Source organism: Anoplolepis gracilipes, chromosome 10, assembly GCF_047496725.1.
Source record: "Anoplolepis gracilipes chromosome 10, ASM4749672v1, whole genome shotgun sequence".
Lineage (NCBI taxonomy): Eukaryota > Metazoa > Arthropoda > Insecta > Hymenoptera > Formicidae > Anoplolepis > Anoplolepis gracilipes.
Genome location: NC_132979.1, coordinates 7,203,286 through 7,225,746, shown reverse-complemented (window position 1 = coordinate 7,225,746; position 22,461 = coordinate 7,203,286). Strand labels below are relative to the sequence as shown.

Genomic DNA, 22,461 nt, shown 5'->3' with positions numbered 1-22,461 from the left:
GCAACTTCTTCTTTTATATGATAATACAAGTGATAGATTTGTATGTAGTTTGAATTATTAATTTAAAATATTTTTGAATATTTATCCAATTATATTAGATGGGAAAGATATATATTAGAAATATATGTATAGAAATTAAAAATACATATACATACATATATCTTTCTAATGTACTTAGACATTGATAAAATTTGTTTGATTTTCTTTATGTCCATGATAAAATAAATACAAATAAATGTAATTCAACAAATATTGTCAATATGCATTAAAGTAGATTTTTGTGGTAAATCTTATTTGACTTATATATGTGTTAGTTTTTTATAGAAATATCTTCTATAATATGTAGTTTAGAACAAATTTATTTATTTGTACAAAAATTGTGACTAGATTTTGCATAAAATATTATATTCTAGTGGAAATTTATCTAAAAAAGAATTAACATTAAATGTACATTGTATGTCATAAACATAAATCACTATAATAATTTAAACAAAATATATATATTTTTATTATTAAATATTACGAGTATTACTGTTTTGAAGAACAAAATCAAAGAGTTTCCAACAATTTTCAGCAAAATAGTTATCACATTATTATAGTGATATATACATTATTAAACTGTATGTCAAACCTTTAGCATTTTTATAAAAATATTCTTAGAAAATATTTGTTGCATTTTGCTTTTACATTTAAATATACAAAGAAGTACATTTCTTGCAATTTCAGTTTTAGTTACGTTAATTAATCATATTATATGTATATATTCAATGATATAATTTCTTTTATAGGAATATAAATTTTAATAAATCTGACCAAAACACCACATACACACACACGCACACAGAATTCAACTACTATATCATAATCGTTAGACCCTTGTTTTTAAACATTATTTTACAGTTGTGTTTTTAATATACTTTATTAGACCGTCGAGATTCTATTTGCAGTAAATTTAACTAGAACAAATTAACAAAATAATAGTTATCTACTTAAGTTATTAACATACAGATGCTTCAGTTCTGTCTTTGGTGTATTTTCGAAAAGTGCCGCGCGATTTTGACCCTCCCCCTTCTTTACCCAGTGCCCATAAACTCGAAATGCACATCCATCGATCACCTGAAAATCATTGGTCAAGAATAATGTTTAGCAAATACATACTATTCTCGCTTAATCAATCTCAATGGTAATTATATAATCATGCCCGTATTTAATTTTGAAATAACTTTAGAAAATTTTAATGCATCATTTAAAGACAAAATTTTATCAGTATTTTTCTGCTAACAATTATCAGTCATATTTAATATCAAATACTCAATGTCACACATATGTCACATTGTAATTATTAAATATATTGGATTCGTATAATAAATTTTCATTATCTTTTTTTTACTATCTAAAAGAATTTATACCTTTCGTAGAATCTTTATCCTATATGGATCTGTACAAGTTATATGTGTTGAAAGCGGTTCAGGCGTGATGTGAAGTCGTTTAATACGAATAACTGCTCGCACACAAATAATTGCCAATTGGAATCTCTTTCGTGCATTGAACGATTTGGCCTTCAGTTCCTGCACAATAAAAAAATAAATATATATAAACTTATTAGCTTTATAGCAAAAAGTAACAAAGCTTAAGCTTTTCTTAATTAATAGCTTTATTATATTATCGCTACTATTCTCTACTTGTAATGAAATGTAGCTTTTTTATAAATATAATTAAATTGAACATTAAATTAATTAGACAATAGGTTCCAAAAAGTGCTAATATTAACAATGTACACATATATTTTAACATATGTCCTCAACTTCATTAATAGATTGTTAATGAAGATGCACACAATAAATGTATATGGGTATGTGCGTGTGTATATATATGTATGTATATAATTTCCTTTTCAAATATTAATATACATATATATGTTTGTGCATAATCATTTAACAAAGAAAAATTAATGAAGTCCAATAGGTAAAGATATATTGACATGATTCTATTAACAAAAAACAACTATAACAATTTAATAAATAGTAGTTAACTACATGTTATATAGAATGATTGAAAACAATCTCAATAATATGTGCTTGAAAATTTCTAGATAATAATAAACTAAATACTTGTAAAAAGATAATTGAACTTTGAAAATGTTATATTTTGTAACTACATAATTTGCTTCTTTCAAAAGACAAAAATTTATCATTTTTTTTACCAATATATATCCATCGCACGCGCGCATTGTTTTCAATCATCTATTTATTCATGATGTAACAATTGATGTTGGCTAAATAATATATATAAGTATTATTGTTATGTAAAAACAATAGTTATTAGTAAATTTTACATTTGGTTATATAAAAACGATAATAATAAATAAATTTTACGTTTTTGTCAACAAAATAAAAAGAAAAGTAATTTACCAAAGCTAACTGAGATATCCTACTCAGACGTCGCGAATTAGATGACAGAGAACGTTTTAGAGGAGCGATGTCTTGATCCCACAGCTGCAAGACCAATAACTTACATTTTGTAATTATAATTTCATAATGCAATCAAGTAACAACTCCACCTACCTATGTAATATTTTATTAACAAAAAGTAAAAATCATTTTTCAACAAAAAAATAAAAACAAAGTGCACATAGGTGACTAGGTAGATGAATAGTAGAAATTTAATGATTTAATATTTCTACCATTAAATGTATGATAAGGAGAAAAATATAAAGATTCTCTATTTTCTTATGTATTTTTTTCTTATTGTACGTTATAAGCCTTAGATTGAAAAATACTTATTATAATAAAATAGAAGTTTATTTTGGAATAAAAATAATAAACAAAAAGAACAATAAATAAAAACAAATTAATAGCAAAATGTTATAACTCCATGATAAAACATCATATATATATAAAATGAGTTATTTAAAGAAATTTTATATATATGTATATTAAATGTGTAACTCTTATCTCAAATTGAAAATTGCCAATGTCTGAAAATGTCAATAACTATTTTAATGTATATAATAATATTTAATACTTACAACAGTATGGAAGAATGAATGTTCTAATGCATCCTTTATAGAAATTCTTTTTTTAGGATCTACAACTAGCAGCTTTCTTATTAAATCTTTTGGAGCCTCTAAAATATGTATACCAATTATATGTATTATATGAAAAAAAAATATATATATATAATACACACATACACACAGTATCTCAAATTTCAAAGATAATAAGATTGCAGAGTAAAAGTTGTATAAAATTAAGTAATAAAAATGCATACTATTTTTTATTGCAAAAAGTTTTTTAAATATAAAGGCTTCAAGTTCAAACGAATATGAGCGTTATTTAAAGTCATCTGTCAGTGAGTCGTGCGTATAATAATATTAATTGCTAGACACTTTGTGATCACCAATGCTAGACAAAAGATTGTGTTTGCACACTATTACATAACATGTCATGGCAGATAATTCTTTAACCAATACTGATTGGTCTAATTTTATATTTAAGAAATTGCTTAGAATACAAAGATGGCATATACTTTTTACATGAATTTTTTTGCATCAACTAACTTGCGTTATCTTTCAATTTTGGGACATCTTTTTATATTTTTGTAGCCTTTTTTAATTTATTATTTATAATAAAGTGTAGTCTTTCAGTTGTAATTTTTACCTGTTATATCAGCCCATTCGGGAGAGGTAAACGAATATTTTCCCTCCATTATATTTCTAAGCATGACCATTTGCTTTCGATGCCAAAATGGAGGACAGCCAACCAATAGTGTAAACATAATTACACCACAAGCCCATCTATTACATCATAGACAAAAATGGACAATATAAGAGAATGTATATAGCAGGAAAGCGCTACAATATAATTTAAATTCTTTTAAATCTAAAATCTAAAAATCTATATACCACTATATCTGTAAAATATAGGTGTGTATATATATGTATTTTTATAATTAATAAAGATATCTTACATATCAACTTCAAACCCATAACCATCTGCATTCTCAAACATATTACATTTTAATACTTCTGGTGCTAGATAGCCAGGTGTACCACAAAGATCTACAAAATATATGAAACTAATAGGTACATTTCTTAAAATCATATGGAAAGAAATGATGCAACAAACCTTCTAATTTTTCACCAATTTTCAACATTCTGGCAAATCCAAAATCTGTTATCTTTACATTCAAGTTATCATCGAGTAATATATTTTCAGGCTTTAAATCCCTATGTACTATTCTTTGATTATGTATATGTTGAATTCCTTCAAATACTTGTCTCATGATGTAACGTGTCTTCTTTTCAGAAAGTGTCACAACAGATGTAAGATAATCAAATAGTTCTCCATTTTTGCATAATTCAAAAATTAAAAATATAAACGTATTGGATTCAAAAACGTCATGCAATTCAACTAGAAATAAAAAAAAAAGATGATTGCAGTCGTCTTATTTAGCACAAAGTGTGTCTAAAAAAATTAAGATATTATATAATCTTTTTTGTAATCAATAGGACAGTAGAATCTCATTAGTTTTGGCTCTCTTGAGATAGGAGCAAAAAATTCTTAAAAAAAAAAAAAAACTAGAGACCCTCTAGTCATAATACAAACTGTCCAATTATGATGCACATGTGTAAATACAATTATAAAGTTGTTATTTGCAATGCTGCCATATAATTTCCATTCCAATAGAGTTTATTATGATATAGAGGGAATGCAATATTAATGTTTACAAAAGATAGCGTAAAGCCAAATTTAAGGAGACTCTAATAATTTTCATTGAGCTTTAAAGGAAAGTTAAAATAGATAACTTACTGATATATGGATGTCCAGCTACTCTATGAAGAATTTGTACTTCTTGTAGCGTAGCATCCTTCATAGTATGTCCATCCTCTTGAGTCTCATTGCTGATGTCTATAATTTTAGCTGCATATTCTATACCTGTCTCTTTCTCTATACATCTTCTTACGGTAGAAGATATCCCCCTAAAATATTTGTTGCCACATATTAAGCTTAATTCGTCAAATTCATCAAAATAATAAGTTATTTGTGACCTGTACGTAGAAAACGTATCGAGATCTGCTTTAATTATGTAATGTCACTGTGAATTTAAAAGTTGGCTATATAAATTTGGTCGCTTATTAACCACGACCGCTGACACGAGATACAGAAGTATTTAAAGACAAGTATTCATTATCATCACGAGAGCTAGTAAAAATATTTAATTTTAACAGTGATAAAAAGCGTGGCGATGTACCTTCCCAAGATCTCCTTGGGCTCGTACTTAGCGTAGAATTCTTTCGCCGCATCCTTGTCTGGCAGCACGTCGTCTCCCTCATCCTTCGCCATGATTTCGCCCTGTAAACTCTAACGTCCCTCGTGAGAAATGTGCGTATTGTATACCGTATATTTCTTTACGCCGATCTCAATAATACATTTTCGCCAGGAACAACATATTTCTAAGAAAGCTCAAACACAATCCAACACGATCGGAACGTATATATATATATACGTGTATGCGGAACTCTTGTCACGCGGAACTGTCATTCGCAATCAGCCGAGTGATTGTTCCTCGATCATTCTCACATTTCGCAATAATAATGTAATCTGATCATTATAGCATAACACGATTATCTATTGACTATCGATAACTATCAATATAATTTCGCGAGCATAAAAGAGGGTACGAGACACAGGGGGACACGGTATATAAATATACATAACAGGGTCAAGAAATACACATAAACATAATGTCACACGATTGGCTGTCGAATAAAACAATTTTCCCAACTTCAAAAATTCTCTATTCGATAGCCAATTACGTAACACTGTGTTTTCTTACTTCAAGCTCTAAAAGTAGTGACATTTCATTGTTCTCAATAGACGAATTTCTAGTGCGCATGTGTCGATTATTTAGCGTAAATACTTGGTGCGTTCGAAAATTCTAGCCGTGAAGCAGTTTTCAATTGACCAATTAAGACAAAGCGAAGATTTCTTTAGCCTGATTGGTCAATTCAATGCTACTTTTTCTTATAATCATAAGAGAATTCATTATCATAATTAGGGTTTTATATAGATAAATTAATTGTGTATACAAATTAATATAAACTAATTATATATACAAAATAAAAATAAGAAATATAGCGTTATATATTTTAAAATATGTGATATAAATAAATATTTGGATATATTTAAAAATATCTAACTTGAAAATAAAAAAAAGATTAATTATATTATAGACTTAGTATATTTTATAGACAGATGTAAAATTTAATTCTGTATATTGTATAGAATCTGATTAACTAAAATTTTGACATATGCAAGTATTTCTATTTGAAATAAAATAGAATAGAGATTACATTGCAGTTTATATGATGAATAAAATCAAAAGCATTGTACAGTATTTATCTTTTATATTTATCATTAAATTTACTATCAGCATTTATCAGGAATGAGTATGATCGCTGGAATAATCGGGGAATTAATTTTGTGATCCATTTATTAAAAATATGCACTAATTTCACATTGTGTTTCATTACTTTCAATTAAAGTAGAATATGACACAATAATATTGTCCTCTCTATCTATGCATCGAGACGCCTCTAGCATAATTTTCAAAATATACATTATTTTGTATTCACCGTTTACAAAAGACTAGATTCATATTATTCTCTTTAGATATTTCTCGGTACAATTTTGAATTTCTATCTAAAATTATGGGCTTTTCTAAGACATTCTTCTTTCTTTTTTTTTTTTTTTTTTTTTTTTTACTTTTGGTCGGTTATTCACAGATGTATATCGCGAATTTCTGCAGATATTCGCCATTATAAATTATCACGATGGCATATGTTATATATTACGCGTTGGCGCGTCTCATGTGACTTACAATATAGAGATTCTTATTGAGGAGAATCGTATTTGTTCACAACATATCGTATTGGTAAACACAAAAATATCAGTTGCTCGTAATACAATAAAATTCACATAGGGTGCATCTACACAATACATAGTGCTTTCAAGCAGTGAATTTAAGGGTCTTTGACGTCACGCAGATATTTCAAAATATGTATGAGAGAGAACACACAAAGCATGAATAAAAAAAAATGTATAATTATATTACATAATCTCTTTTTAATATATTAATTTCATTTCATTTAATTTCATTCACTAAAAATTACAATATCGATGAAGAAGCTACGCACTTTTTTGAATTTTTTTCAAACAGGAAAAATATACGCTTATTTTTTTTGATGAAGTAGTATTTTTGACAAGAGTATTCATTTTTGTTCTTGATTTGAAACATTCTGTATATACTTATTCTATGTTTGTGCGCGCACGTGCGCGTGTATGTGTGTATAGAATAACGTTATTAGCATATTTATTTACGCAATTGATAATAGAAAAAAAATAGAAGAAGAGAAAGTTGCATGGAATAATATCTACTTGAATTATTCTGAATAATTTGCATATAAAGGAAAAACAAAAAGTAATGGCTTGCCAAGTGTAACATTTTAATGCTATTGTGAAAGTCGTAATAAGAAGGAAAGAAAATCAATTACTTGCACACACACACACACACACACACACACACACACACATATACGTTCGCACGCGTGTACACGTATATGCGTACGCGCATACAAAAAAAACACACACAGCAAACAGTGTGTACGGATAGGTGTCATAAATACATTTCATTTACAGAGGATGGAATTAGCTAAAAATAGTACACTATAGGAAATTTCATCCCCTCGAATTTGATTGTGTGTATAAAAGTAAATCGTGCACGTACTTGTATAAACGATGCGTTCAGAGATCGAGTTTGATTGAATGTTTAATTTAAAGTACGAAACGTTACGAAACATATTATTGTGCATCGTGACAATTCGATTTGTTTTAGTATAAAAAGAAATATTAATCCATGTGAACAAATAAAATACCTTTTGCATGAGTTATATCATGTTAGCAAACAAATATATGTGGTCCGATATAGAAACTATATTATATATTTTTACGATATATCGTCTATATCGCGTAAACGCATTTTACTTAACTAGACTGGAACAATCGCGATCTCTTTCTTATTTTACTAAGGACACAGTTAATTAGGGAACGTTCTGATGGTTGTTATTTAACTTTTATAGAAGGCAAACGAGCTAGCGAGAAAGGACGAAAGAGAAAAAAAAGAGAGAGAAAGAAGCATTACAGTAGAATACGCTTTAGCAATAAAGCATATGCAGAAGAAGTTATAGCGTGTTAGTATTAATCAATTATATCGAATTTTCCACGAGATTATGTTATCTTAGAATTTCATTGACAGAAATGGAAATGACATTTGATTCATTGTCAATAGATTTGTAGATTAGAAGAATCTGATTTTGACACGATTATTTTTCGATAATTATATACTACAATATAAGCAGATTTTCGGATTTGTCACAAAAACTCGTAATTATTCTATTTAATTTTGCATGTGTCTATCGGTGTGTTTATCTGTATTTCTCTTTCTCTCTCTGCGCGCGCGCGCGCATAGTGTCTGCTTTCTCGTATTGACTACTCATCGGAAAAGAGAAAAATGCACTAAACCTTTAAAAAAATCAATCAAATGTCTATTAATATTTTTTTCATTTTTAGCTACAGAATTTTTAATTTTATTATTAATATTTAAAACAATCTTAATTAAAGGTAGAATAATTAATTATTCTTAATTTCTTATTGGATTATTATTATTTTCTTTAGAAGGAAGTTTTAACTTTTCCTTTTGTACTGCTCTACAATGCTAAGCATTTTGGGAAGACTTGCTTTCCTAGCTAGCGGTTTTATACCTCTTGACTTCCCTTTTCAATAATCACAAGGATTCATAGAAGAATATTCATTCATATTATACATTCTTCAATAATATTAATTGTATTAAATATATGTGAATGCACATATTAAATAATAAGTGACCAATAATACAAATAAAATAACAATATTAATATGTCTATTCTATAATGTACTACTTCTCGTATTTTATACTTTATACGAATATATTATAAATAAAAAAATATACTCATAAACTAAATATAATCTCAAACTAAACTAATAAAATCTATACACGATAAGAAAATATTCAAGATAATATTGCGTGTATAAAAATAAATGAATAATGAGGTACTATGTATATATATTATTTTTATAACTTGCACATAGTAATTAATGAATTATTGTACAAATAATATCGAACTTTTATTCAGATCATCCAGTTTCCTCGATCAATGAGTCGATATTGTATGTACAAATTGGCACTTGTTTCAGCTTGGAATACGTTTTTTTTTTTTACTTTAATGTTTAACCGTGAATTCCGATGCGTGGTCAACCGAGAATATATAATGAATGTTAGTGAATGTAATATGATTAAATTGCATTAAATACGCTTGCGTGGCGCATTTTTTTCTTCTTTCTGTTTCACGGAACTAGAAACTTATAAGCTATTACATGTGGCTCTAAATATATGTATATAACGACTACGGACGGTACCTAATCGCACGTCCTGAACCGCGTTGAATGGCTACTCCTTCTTTTTCTCTCTTTTGTTAAATCACTTTATTACATTGAACACAATGATATCGAAATTCTTATTTATATCGTTTTATATTTAAACTTTAAATTTCAGTATATTAATTAGTAGCTGTTTATTATTATATATATATTCGTTAAATTAAGCAAAATGCACAAACTAATTGTTAAGACAGTATACACACACAAATATTCGTATTTAAATAAAATTTAAAAAAAAACATTTTTTTTGTAATTTAATTGTGTAAACATAATATAATGTATCCTGTAATGTAACTATTGTACAAAAAAATAATTTCTTGTATAATATAATACTTAAGTCCGAAATGTAGAATAAAATTTTTTGTACGACACTTATTTTATGAGAAAAATGACTTTGAAAATTGAGAAATTAATAGTGTCTATCCGTTTTTAAGCTTGAATGGTATTTTTAGCTATCTTTTATCGATAATATTTATCTGATAATGTTTATCATCCTTTCAATTGTACTACGAATCACAATATATTTTGCACATCTCTTGTAAAACAAATCAAAACAAGAGAACATTTGTTAACAATTCATTAAATAATATTTTGAAGAATTTTGGAAAGAGCGAAAAGGATTTTTGGCAGTGATTTAATAGGCTTATTTCCCATTTGACATATTCATTATCAATTTTGTACATTAAAATCATTAAATTATTTAAGAGAGATTATACTTTTCCTTTTCAAATTTTTTCTCTTCTCTTTTTATCATTCTTTTATCATTCAATTGTTGCTTACTATAGAAGCGAGTAGTTTTTCAGAATATAATATTAGCAACATGATAAAAATTGAATATTTTTTCAGAATTAAATATGTTCTAATTTAAAATATAAATATCAAAATAAGTAAGAAAGTTCCTCTGTGAAGATATCGGTACTTGCAACGCCTTATTTACAAAATATTAACATTCAAAGTTTTGGTTAAGAATGATAAATAAACTTATTATATGACTATTAATACAAAGTTATCTCTAGAATTTGCAGATATATTATAAAAATCGTTTAAAAATAGCTATATATATATATATATATATATAAAATACTTCTCAATTTAAATAGTAATATAAAAACGAGCTAAGATTTGAGTGTGATGTAAACTATGTGAAAAATAATACAACTTTATTTTTGTTCATTCTTACGCAAGCCTATAAGCGTTCAACATATCAGTTGTTTGTAAGAAGATTGTCAAGAATAAAGTGTTTTCATTAAAGAACTCGATATTCATTTAATTTCTCTTAAACCTCTTGAACATTAATATTCAAAGTAGAGACTCAAGACTAACGGTTTATCTAACTGGATCCAAAATTGAGATTACTTTTTAAAATTAAGTTTATCTGCTAGTAATTATTAGATTAAACTAGTCTTGGGACTATAAGTACTGTTCGAGATAATTTGTAACCAAACAACAAAATATAATGAAATAATAAAATACTATTATATACCTTAAAATGTTTAGATGTTAATATCTTTTAAATAAGATGAACATATCTCTAAAGGAATTTTTTATACTTATTTTGGGACCCCAAATTCATTTTAAGTTAGAACATATAACCCAGAGATATTCGTTCTGTACATTTATGAAAACGAACAAATGTTCTTTATTGTGATTTCTTATTCTTTCTGATAAAATTCCTTCTGATAAAATGTTAAATTAATATCTTTTATATCAATTAAACGTTGTTGCTTTATGCAGTTCACCAATAGCAAGCAGATTATCAGATTGCGATGCATTTATAAACGTTTCTGTCTTAGGCACAGCCATGGGCAGTGCTTTTTCACGAATTAAGAAAAAGTATTTATAATTGGAACAAGATATATCGAAATCTTTGGATTGTCGCATTTTGTAAATACATATTTTTGGCATAATAACTAAATCGCGTTAATCGCTCGTCTTTTGAGTCATGATTGCAATGATTCACCAACAAAATGCAATGTTATTGCACAATGTGTGCATTGTGTATAAAATAAAAAAAACATGCGAAAACACGCGGGCAAGTAAAATGGTTTCATTTGCGCGATAAAGGGTATTAACAAAACGTGTCCGCTGGCGTGCAAGATTCGCTGTTTCGGCTAAACTTGAGGTAGAGTAAAATTTAGGAAAGAGGAAAAAGAGGAGAGTATCGTCGATAGATAATACAACTGCAGAGAAACCTTTGGCAGTATAGATTTTGCACCTTCTCAAATTGATTCCAAGTTCATTCGCCCGGTCGCTGTCTTTAAATCACTGTCCAGCATTACTTTGCGCCTGGTATTTTTCCTAATACCTAAACACAAAACAACATATATGAATCTATAATATTTGCTCATGTTTATGTAATAGCGTCTAGATACGAAGATGCATGTTTGCCAAGCAATACTTGACTTTTTATTGAAGTTATATATTTATCAAGAAAAATGAAAAAAAAATAGAAAAGTGTGAATAAACTAACTTTGGAAAGATCTACACCAGTCAATGCATGTACAGCTGGAGGTACTTGACCTACGAGACGTGTAAATTCTCCGCTAGTCACGTCGCTTCCACCGAGAAGTACGATTTCTTCTGTTCTTGCTAATGGCGCCGCGACTTCGGCTGCAATCTGTAAAAAGAGAAATATCATTGTTCGCAACATAATGTATATTACAAAAAATATAAAAAGTAACACTCACCTTTGGCAAGGCATTCAAAGTGATATTGAGTATAGCTGCTTCACCATACTTCTTATAAACCGCTGCTTTCATTCGCATACGTTCTGCTTCCGATACACCGACAGCTTCGAAAGCATGAGCCTCGGCCTCTCCGATCAATCGAATCTTCTCAGCTTCGGCTTTCGCAACGTTCAAAGTCTGAGTTCTGAAGAGGACAGTATTTAAACATTATATGAAAAATGTATAAACGTCATATGAGTTACATTCATTAACAATTGCCATCTGACACAATTTATTATTTGATAATTTTATAGAAAAAAAAACCTGTTACATACAATTTTTCATTAAATAGAATACTTTACTTTTTAACTTTTTTAAGACACTTTCCAAGATAGCACAAGATAATGTTTAATTTTTTAAAATAGTATTTGCAAAATAAGTATCTTATTGTATGAATCTAGCATTTGATTTTAAGAAAACAAATTTATCGTATATGCATTTAATTACGTTCTATTTGTATTTATGGTTTAATTTTTTGTTTTCTTATTGAAAAGATTTTAAAGTTGCAAGACATTAAAAAAACTTTTTTTTGCTATGAAGTTAATTAAGTTTTTTCAGCTTTTCTTGTATAAATTCTTATATGAACTTATGGTAAAGTATTTTCTATAAAATTAATGATGATATGATGAGATAATAAGATAATAATATTTTTTCCTGTTTTATGGCTCTATTATGAGAGAAATCCTTAACCTTTTTCCCTCAGCTATTCTTCCCATTTTATAATATTCCGCTTCAGCTGGTAATCGTACTGTGCTCTGGAGTTCGTGTTCTTTTCGGCGGACTTCTTGTTCTTCGACTTCGATTTGCTTGCGCCTTTCCACAACTTCTATTTGTATCTCTTCATTTCGTATCCGTTGCTTTATTTTCGCCGCTTGAAGTTCGTAAGCCAACTGAGCCTCGGCTTTCTGTGATCAGAAAAAAATAAATATGTAACAACAATCATGATTAAAACTCTATATTGAAAATGTTAATCATACGTAGTTCGTGAAAAATATTATACTTACAGCTGTGTTTACTTCCTGATCAAAGTTAGCTTTCTGCAATTGATAGAGTCTCGCGTTGTCCTCTATCTTCGTATCAGTATTATATTTTATGTCCATTGCCGATTTCTCACATTCCGCTTCCTGTTATGGAACAATGTAAAACATTACGAGGTCGATTAAAATTATATTAAGTAACAACTTGCGAAAGTATACATTGTCTTTCTCTTATATTGATGTTCGATAACAAATTTCTCAATTAATCCATACACAATACCGGCTGCTGAAACATACCCTAATACCAGCATCTCGATTTGCTTCGGCGACGCCAACATCAGCATCTCTTTTAACGGCAGCTGTCTGGGCTTTGCCTAGTGATATCAAATATTGAACATCATCGTAAACGTCCTTTATCGTGAATGAGAGGATCTCGATGCCCATACGACCAACATCCGGCGCGGCAACTTCCCGCACAAGAGCTGCAAATTGATCTCGGTCCTTGTAGACTTCCTCCACCGAGAGTGTTCCTGAGAAACAATGTATTCTCTTTTAAAACCATTAGAATAATAGCTTCTTAGCTTATTAGCGAATGATTAATTATTGTTTTAAGAATATTCAATTTCTTTATTGATTTAATAAATGCCGAGAATAAGGAAATGTACCTAATATGGCACGTAGGTGGCCCTCCAAGGTTGATAAAATAGTTGTTTTGATCTCGTGAACACTTTTCCCGAGAAACTGTTCACTGGCAGTATGCAATAACTCGTCGGCCTTCATGATTTTGCATTGCGCTACTCCGGTGACTGTTAGCGGTACACCTTGCGCCGTTTCTACGCTCTCGCACACTGGATTCAGAGTCATCACCTCCAGTGACAATCGTTGCACGTCAGTGACGAACCACCAAGTGAATGCGTATCCGCCAACGATAGTCCTTTTCCTCATCGAGCCGCAACATCCTCCTGAAATATGAAGAAATTTGTATATGAATTATGAATGAAAAACATTTATCTTAATATTTTACTTTCCTTGGGAATTTATGGAATTATATTTATAAGCACAGAATTGAATAAAAACAAGTTATTTATAATAAATACTCGATAAATTATCTATTTGTGATCGTGTTTTATTAAATATATAATCCTTGCAAATATTTATTTAAATCACATCGTTACACACGTGATATGCGATATCGTAAATATATGTAATATATTGATTAACGTTTCGAGCAAATGATTTTTGACTTTACGATAAATCTAGAATTCAATGAACTGTCAAAAATTAAAAAATTAGCACCTGGTCATGGTAATGAGACGACGCACACGTATGAGATAAGTTCCCACGAAGACAACAGTTATAAAATCTAAGAAATATATATATGATATTGAATATAATAAATAACATATTATATTTGCATCTTATCATCAAAATTGTCTAAACGTTCTATGAAATAATTCAATATATTATTAAAACGCGTTTGAAAATTGTTATATTGTTAATTTTTTCACGATTTATCCTAAAGATTTTAAGATAAACTGCAATCAAATTTTAATCGTAAATATTGCTTTATTAAGTTGCACGAATTTTTAAATTGTTAGCTTATATTATTTATACTTTTATCAATTTGACAATCTACTGCTACATTGTTGGTAAATAACGTGTTGTGCACATAGCATGCATATAAATCAAAAAATGATATATATGACACATATGGATTTAATTGCGTGAATCATGATGCTCATGATAAATATATGTATCAGAGTGCATCTCAAAAATCTTCAATAATTTAATTGCAGATTAAGGCAATGTAGTAATCTGTATTAAATAAAATAGAATGAATCTTTAGATACAATAAAAAGATATTTTAGCAATATATAATAAATAAAATAAAATTGATTTTTAATAATTTAAGTAACTAAATTAATTTTTAATAATTAGGTATTTTGCAACTATAATTCTTTATTCGCATAAGTTTTTTAAATGAAACTAGTAATTTAAATATGAATATAGTTTATAAATATCGTAAAATGGTTGCATTTTTTCACAACCCAATGTCTAATTCATAATTCATAATTCAAAAGTAATATTAAATAATTATTCAAAAAGTAATGATACTGCTATTGAAGATTGCAAACAAATTATGCAAATCTTTCATTATTAATCAATAATACGAAGTTATTTTATTATAATTATAGATATAGAAAAGACACGCATATATTTGAATACTAGAATAAACTTGAAAAGTTCAGATATTATGTCATGCCACATACATTACATACATGTCATACACAACAAGTACATAAATTTTGAGTGTTATTTGTATTTATTGATAATGCGATTCTTGCATTTAAAATGAGTTTCTTCATAATTTTTTTCTCATAGCTTTTAATTGCATTTACAATGATAATATATATATATATATAAATATATAAATTTGATATATATAGAATATATATAAATTCAATATCAGTATATCAACACAATTATAAAATATGTATATTACGCAAAATTTACTTCTGTATGTGCGTGTGTGTTATTCAATATTACTTTTGATACACACACGTGTATTTATCCTCAGATCACAGAATATAATAATGTTTAATCGGTATGCACAAGTGGGTGATATTTTTTGTTAAGCTGTCTTCTTTTATCACATACGCAATGGCAGAGCGCCCCCCTATATCCAAAATATAAATCGCTGGAACAGAGTTTATTTTCTCTCACAAACCAGCATAAATTGTACACCCGTCAACGGGGTAACTCTGACTGAAGTTAGAAGTCACGCCTAAATAACCAGAAGGATTATTATTCGGTAAGACTTTAAAAAAATTATATGGAATAACACGTGAAGCAATATAAAGATAACTCTCTATTTTTATTTTATACCTTCTAAGAGCATCTTGTATAAATATTAGTTTCGATTATGAGTTCCTTATCGTGAAAATATAATTATAAAAATTCATTTAAATTCTGTATATTATATGTGATATTAAAAATTAAAATATATTTATATGTAATATAAAGATATTTTCTTTCTCTCATGAAAATATCCTTTGTGAATATTCCTTATATCTTGCAAATTATTTTACTTGGAAATTAATTTACTAATAAAGAAGGAAATTTCCATAATAATGAATAATAAGAATAATATAAATACATTGTAAAAAAATAATATGAGTAAATTGTTCTAATGATTGGATAATGTAAATATTTTCATAGTAATTTTCAAGTAATTTTCATTCTAAGCATTAATTTAACCACATAGAAGAAAATCGATTATCTTCTCGCCATTAAGTATTTTGCGACTATAATTCTTAATTCGCGGAAATTTTTCTAACGAACCTAGTAATTTAAAGTATGAAATATAGTTTGTAAACATTGTAAATGCTTGTATTTTTCCATAATTCAATGTATAATTCATAATTCAAAAGTAATATTGAATAATTATTCAAAAGTGTACCTAATGGTAATGCTATTAAAGATTGGAAGAAAATTATAAAAATCTTCCTTGATAAGTTTCAGCTGAATTTATAATTCATTATTTTTTGTCTTATTTTTTTCTCTTTTTTTCCACTATAAAAAATTTTTATATAGTTTGAACATATCATAAATTGCTTGTATTTTTTTACAATCCAATGCATAATTCATAATTCATAATTCAAAAGTAATATTGAATAATTATTCAAAAAGTAATAACAGTGCTACTAAAGATTAGAAAAAAATTATTAAGGTCTTTCGTGATATGTTTCAGCTCAATGTATAATTAATTATTTTTTCTCTTTTTTCACTATAAAAAATTTTTCAATAATCTGTCGAATGTAAACAATTGGAAAATCCGAAATGTTTATTTCCTTGACTTTTTTAAACATTGATAACTTTATAAGTCTCTTCCTTGAAGTTAATCAAATCTGTATTCTGTGTATCTTACTCGGAGCTAAACGATGAATGACGTCACACCATATGTGTTCTCTTTGTCGACGAAAAGAGATATGCTCTTGACCACACGTGATTTTCTTGAATAGTGTATATCACGCCTGTCTTATTTTATTTTCGAATGAAGATATCTTTCCTAGATATATACATACATATTAATCGAGCCTTATCGTAAAATACGTGCTCTTCGATTATTATTTAAATTTATCACAAAATTTGTCACAAACAGGTAATAATGTATTTTTACTTTTGGACGTAATGCATTCTTTCAGATTATTTAAAGTGTAAATGACGTTAAAGAGTTAATTATTTTAATACGTTATATTATTATAACGCGCGCATTTAATACTTATATCATTAGTAAATAAATAGATAAAATAAAAATAAAATTAAAAGAAATCGATTAAAATTAATTAAGTAACATAGCACACACACGTAAAGTTACATAAATTATATAATGCTTAATATTATTTGATAGAGTGATATGGTATGCTATTATCTTTAATAATATGCTCACAAATTACAATTGATTGATTTTCTCCTACTGTTAGAGAGAAAATCAACTTGAATTGACGTAAGTTAAAACTATTGATCAAGTGAGTATTTATTCTTTCATGAATGAGCGTGATGTCTGTATTTTAATAAATATAATCTATGACAAAAAAGTGATCGAACGTTGACTTATTTCATTAAAAGATATAATAATATGTACTCAGTAAATTATAACAAAATTATTTACTTACTAAATAATAATATTTATAAATTCCCATTCACATATATACAATTTTTGGTTCATTATTATTTGTTTTCCATTAATTTTTTTTCTCTCTTTCTTTTTTAATTTTTGATCTATTGATCAAATTGATATTTAAATTGCAGATATGCAATGGTACTTCTTTTTGTTAGCCTTCGCGCACTATGTCATCGCTACTCCAACCAAGGCAGATCAGGTAAATAAAATAATATTGTCCTAATATCGAAATTATATTGATTTTAATGTGCTACCTTTCTTATTCTGAAATATATAATTAAAATAACACAATCAATATTTTATCAATACTTTAGCCGTTTAGCTAGAAATGATACTTATGTCAAAAAAATGATATTTAAGTCATAAAAAATGCTAGCGCATCCATTATAAAATAATAGAAAAGGAAGAGAAAATTATGTTGCACGTCACGATTTAAAGTTTTAATCTTGTATTTTTAAAATATATACCATTTTTAATTTTATCATGCCATCTTTTATACACGAAAACATATGTCCAATATATTTTAAGCACATTAAAGTGCTCGTATATTTGTTTTTAAATATTTTAAAAAAATATATAATCATCAATGCCGTCGTGTTTATGTTATCATTTGAATGCATTCGTTTGTAGTTCAAGTGCATCCTTTTCTGTGGTTCGAATTCTATCAGATATAGAGAGAACATTGAATTTAGTAGCTGCGGGCAGCGTACCTTACAAAAAAAAAATCTCACAATAATTCGGACAACACAATTAAGAAAATGCGGGTGTTATCATATGGGCTAAGGTTAAACATTAAATTTGTATAAGTGCATTAAAATTTATCGAGAAACATTTTTCTCACACACTAGAGTAGACGCAATTATTAAATATTTTTTTTTATTGCTCTGATCGCAATCACTAAGTAGCTTTGATTACTTTCTCTGGTTGAGGAATGTATATTTTTCTTATCATTGGTATACAAGTTTTAGTCTTGGTATTTATTTTATATTAAAAGAAATCGCACACACGTAAGTTTTCGGAGCAGTTGAAATTTACTTGTTAGATAATTATAAATTTCTACTTTTGAATAACGAAAGTTTTCATTCATTGCTCGTTTAAAGCGGTTATTATTTCAGCCAGATCAAGTAAGCAGTAACAACGCAGTCAGCAGATGTTGCTCCTGCCAGTTTGAAGATACAAAATACATGAGTTATTCTTGTAAAGGCAACAGCACTTTTATGACACTAGTTCAAAATGTGATGACCTCCAGATGTGACATTGCTGATCCTTGTCGACGATTGGGTAGCGACACAGCACCGAATGAGAATGAATGGTATATAATCTAAGATTCTTCAAAATAATTTTTGTAATAGATTACAGGTGCGCTTGACGCTATTTTCACTTTTAAAAGTGCAAGATTCTTCGGCTATCAATATTGTCAATTTTATAGGTTTGACTTTATAATCATTGGCGCGGGTGTGGCAGGATCAATAATCGCGAGAAGATTGAGCGATAATTCATGGCGAAAGGTTCTACTTATCGAAGCTGGCCCGGAAGAACCTACTATGACAGCAATACCAGGACTTGCGTTTCATGCTGTCAATACGTCTCTCGATTGGAATTTTAAAACGGAACCAACATCACCGCATCCTACTGCTTGTTTAAGTATAAAATATATTATTTTGTAATATTGTTTGATTTTACCCGGTTTTCATATGAACGATACGTGAACTTGAATTCTCTTTATAAAACAATATAAAAAATATTATAATTTATTTATATGTAGTTTTTTTATTTTCTAAAGATCTCGGATGTTCTGTAATATTAAAATTTATTAAATAAGTGATATATGATTTATTAAATAAATATTATTAAATAAATAATTTTATTAGATTTTAGTAGATATCTATTACACAATCTCCAGATATATATGGTTATTTTTCTGAATAATTTTAATGTTATTAAAATAAAATATTAGATAGATAATGATTATTTTTCTGAATAATTTTTATATTATTAAAATAAAAAATTATGTAGATAATTAGATAAATAAGAAGAGAGATAATTTAGAAAATATTAAAACGCTTTAAAGACGTAAGATAGTTTTTAGACACGCGTGTTGTCTAATTGTAAGTAGTTATCGTTAATGCTTTACCGACATATTTCTGTAATAACATTTTTCTCGTAAATGGAATGAATAGATCAATGTTTTGGCATCCTTTTAGACACAGGCGGCGTCTGCACTTGGCCAAGAGGTAAAATGATTGCCGGAACTGGCGGTTTCCACGGTATGATGTACGTCCGAGGTCATCCCGAAATTTATAACCGTTGGGCGCAAGCGGGAAATCCTGGGTGGTCCTATGTCGAAACTCTTCGTTATTTCGAACGGGTAGAGAACCCAGTCGATCCATTAATCTTATCAGATAAAGATAGAAGTCTGAAGGAAGACGGCTCGATTAATATTCAGTATTTTCCGCATAAACCGGAATTCGCAGACACGCTGTTGATAGCTGCCCACCAGCTGGGTTATAAAATCTCCCAATTAAAGGAATATAATCAAACTGGTTTTATGATAGCGCCAATGACAACGGAGAATGGTATGCGTCTCACGACTTCACGGGCATACTTGAGGCCCGTTTTTGATCGTAGAAATCTGCGAGTCCTAACAAACGCACAAGTTACCAAGATTCTAATTAGCCCATGGGAACGGAAAGCTAACGGTGTGGAGTTTGTGGATAATAATGGCCAGAAGAAAGTAGTCAAGTGTGGCAATGAAGTAATCTTGACGGCCGGTGCTGTAGGCTCACCGCATATTCTTATGAATTCTGGTGTAGGACCCGAAAAAGATCTCGCTAATTTCGGTATTAAAGTTTACAAAGATTTGCCGGTCGGCCAAAATTTGCACAATCACGTATCCGTGGCGGTTCCCATGAGCATCAGAGACATCCCGTACGAGACCATGACTATGGATGCGGTAAATGAATACCTAAAAAGTAAAACTGGCCCACTGGCTAGTACCGGCATTACTCAAGTAACCGCTTTCCTCGAGAGCAATTATGCGATTAAAGGCATTCCAGACATTCAAGTCTTCTTCGACGGTTTCAGTTCAAACTGTCCGAAAACTGGCCTGCCAAATGAGTGCTTTGATGGCAGAATCGACGATTGTACGGATCGAAGAGAAATCGTGGTAAGACCTACGGTGGTGTGCGCGGAGAGTCGAGGCAATATAAAACTCCGATCGAATAATCCTTTGGATCCACCGTTAATTTATCCGAATTATTTCACGAATGAGAAAGATTTAATGATCTTGGTCGAAGGTATTAGAAAAGTCACCAAGCTTATCGACACGCCCGTTATGAAGAGATGGGATCTTCGTTTGGAAGAAGCGAGGAGCTCCTTATGTAACGAGTAAGTATTATTACATATTATTAATTATTACTCAGTAAACAAAATGCGCTCAATATATTAGCAGATTAGAATGTATATTTATATGTACTTCAAGATTAAAAAAAAAATTATTTGCATTATGGAATACAACATTTGTGAAATATTTTTAAAATATCTAATACATTTAAATGGTAATGTTTAAAAAAAATGATTTTTCTTTAACAAAAAATTATGCGAATATGTAATCAAAGTAATTCTTTGTTTACACATTGATAATATTGGAATAATTAGCAATAAGAGTTAATCCACCCCCTGCAGAGTTTAACAATAAAAGAAAATACAGGCTTAGCTTTCCTATTCTTCTCTTAATACAATAAAGGATAAAAAAATTATTTGCGTTTAAATGTTGATTTTTTTAATTGCAATTTTTTTATCATATTTTTAATTGTGTTAGCTACCATTTTGATACGGATGCTTTTTGGATGTGTCAAATACGTGCAGAAACTGGACCCGAAAATCATCAATCCGGAACATGCAAGATGGGACCAAGTAGCGATCCAAGCGCGGTAGTGGATTCAGAACTTCGAGTACACGGTATAACGAACATTCGCGTCGCCGATGCTTCTATCTTTCCCATCTTACCAAACGCGAATCCCATCGCTGGTATCATGATGGTAGCAGAAAAAGCAGCTGATCTGATCAATAGTGCTTGGCCGCAGAGATAACATGTAGTACATTATGCAAATAATAAAATATGTCTCCAAACTATTAAACGATTTTTTAATAACTCTCTAAAATTCTTTCGTCAACTGGAAATCATTTTTTTAACAAAAATAGTACAAGGGATTATCATTTGCAAAGTTTTTCTATTTTTTTACATCATGTATTTTAAAAATGAAATTTTAAATAAAAATATTTTAATTGCAATACGTAATTAAAATTATAGTAAATTCCATTAAAACGAATGAATGTAATTAACAATTTATTATGCATTTTGATATTTAAAAGAAAACTTCTTTAATTAATCGCTAATTTGATAATTATTAATACTTCGACATTTGCATTAAAAAATTGACTACTAAAATTGAATATTAAGAAAACAAATTGTATATTTAATAGTTGTTTTGTGCAAAAAAAATTCTTTGAAAATTGATTACATATATATATATATA

At 28.5% G+C, this 22,461-nt stretch overlaps 3 protein-coding genes across 4 annotated transcripts in view; 1 reads left to right on the top strand and 2 right to left on the bottom strand.

Moving 5' to 3' along the window:
- Positions 1–534: 534 nt before the first annotated feature.
- On the bottom strand, positions 535–5,810 carry Phkgamma (phosphorylase kinase gamma). Of its 2 annotated transcripts, XM_072900092.1 has the most exons (9): positions 5,254–5,798; positions 4,812–4,981; positions 4,128–4,412; positions 3,970–4,060; positions 3,660–3,796; positions 3,029–3,126; positions 2,412–2,495; positions 1,410–1,568; positions 542–1,116 (listed from the first exon to the last, which is right to left on the bottom strand). In XM_072900092.1, exons 1-9 carry the CDS (start codon positions 5,343–5,345, stop codon positions 982–984), a joined length of 1,251 nt encoding a protein of 416 aa, XP_072756193.1. In that variant the 5' UTR covers positions 5,346–5,798; the 3' UTR covers positions 542–981. The 2 variants fall into 2 exon arrangements, with proteins under 2 accessions (XP_072756195.1, XP_072756193.1); XM_072900094.1 differs by lacking the exon at positions 2,412–2,495 and having other exon boundaries at positions 535–1,116; positions 5,254–5,810.
- A 667-nt stretch (positions 5,811–6,477) lies between these two features.
- Flo2 (flotillin-2) overlaps positions 6,478–22,461 on the bottom strand; it is a 63,102-nt gene continuing 47,118 nt past the window's right edge. The window contains exons 2-8 of the mRNA XM_072900091.1: positions 13,905–14,201; positions 13,537–13,769; positions 13,267–13,386; positions 12,953–13,167; positions 12,224–12,407; positions 12,007–12,153; positions 6,478–11,841 (exon numbers count right to left, since the gene is read on the bottom strand). Of these exons, the coding sequence (XP_072756192.1) occupies positions 11,812–11,841; positions 12,007–12,153; positions 12,224–12,407; positions 12,953–13,167; positions 13,267–13,386; positions 13,537–13,769; positions 13,905–14,201 (1,226 nt within the window). The 3' untranslated portion in view covers positions 6,478–11,811. The remainder of the gene's footprint in view (positions 11,842–12,006; positions 12,154–12,223; positions 12,408–12,952; positions 13,168–13,266; positions 13,387–13,536; positions 13,770–13,904; positions 14,202–22,461) is intronic.
- LOC140670499 (glucose dehydrogenase [FAD, quinone]) lies at positions 17,848–22,014 on the top strand. The gene is made up of 5 exons (XM_072901125.1): positions 17,848–18,122; positions 19,039–19,235; positions 19,353–19,567; positions 20,128–21,310; positions 21,744–22,014. Exons 1-5 carry the CDS (start codon positions 18,054–18,056, stop codon positions 22,012–22,014), a joined length of 1,935 nt encoding a protein of 644 aa, XP_072757226.1. The 5' UTR covers positions 17,848–18,053.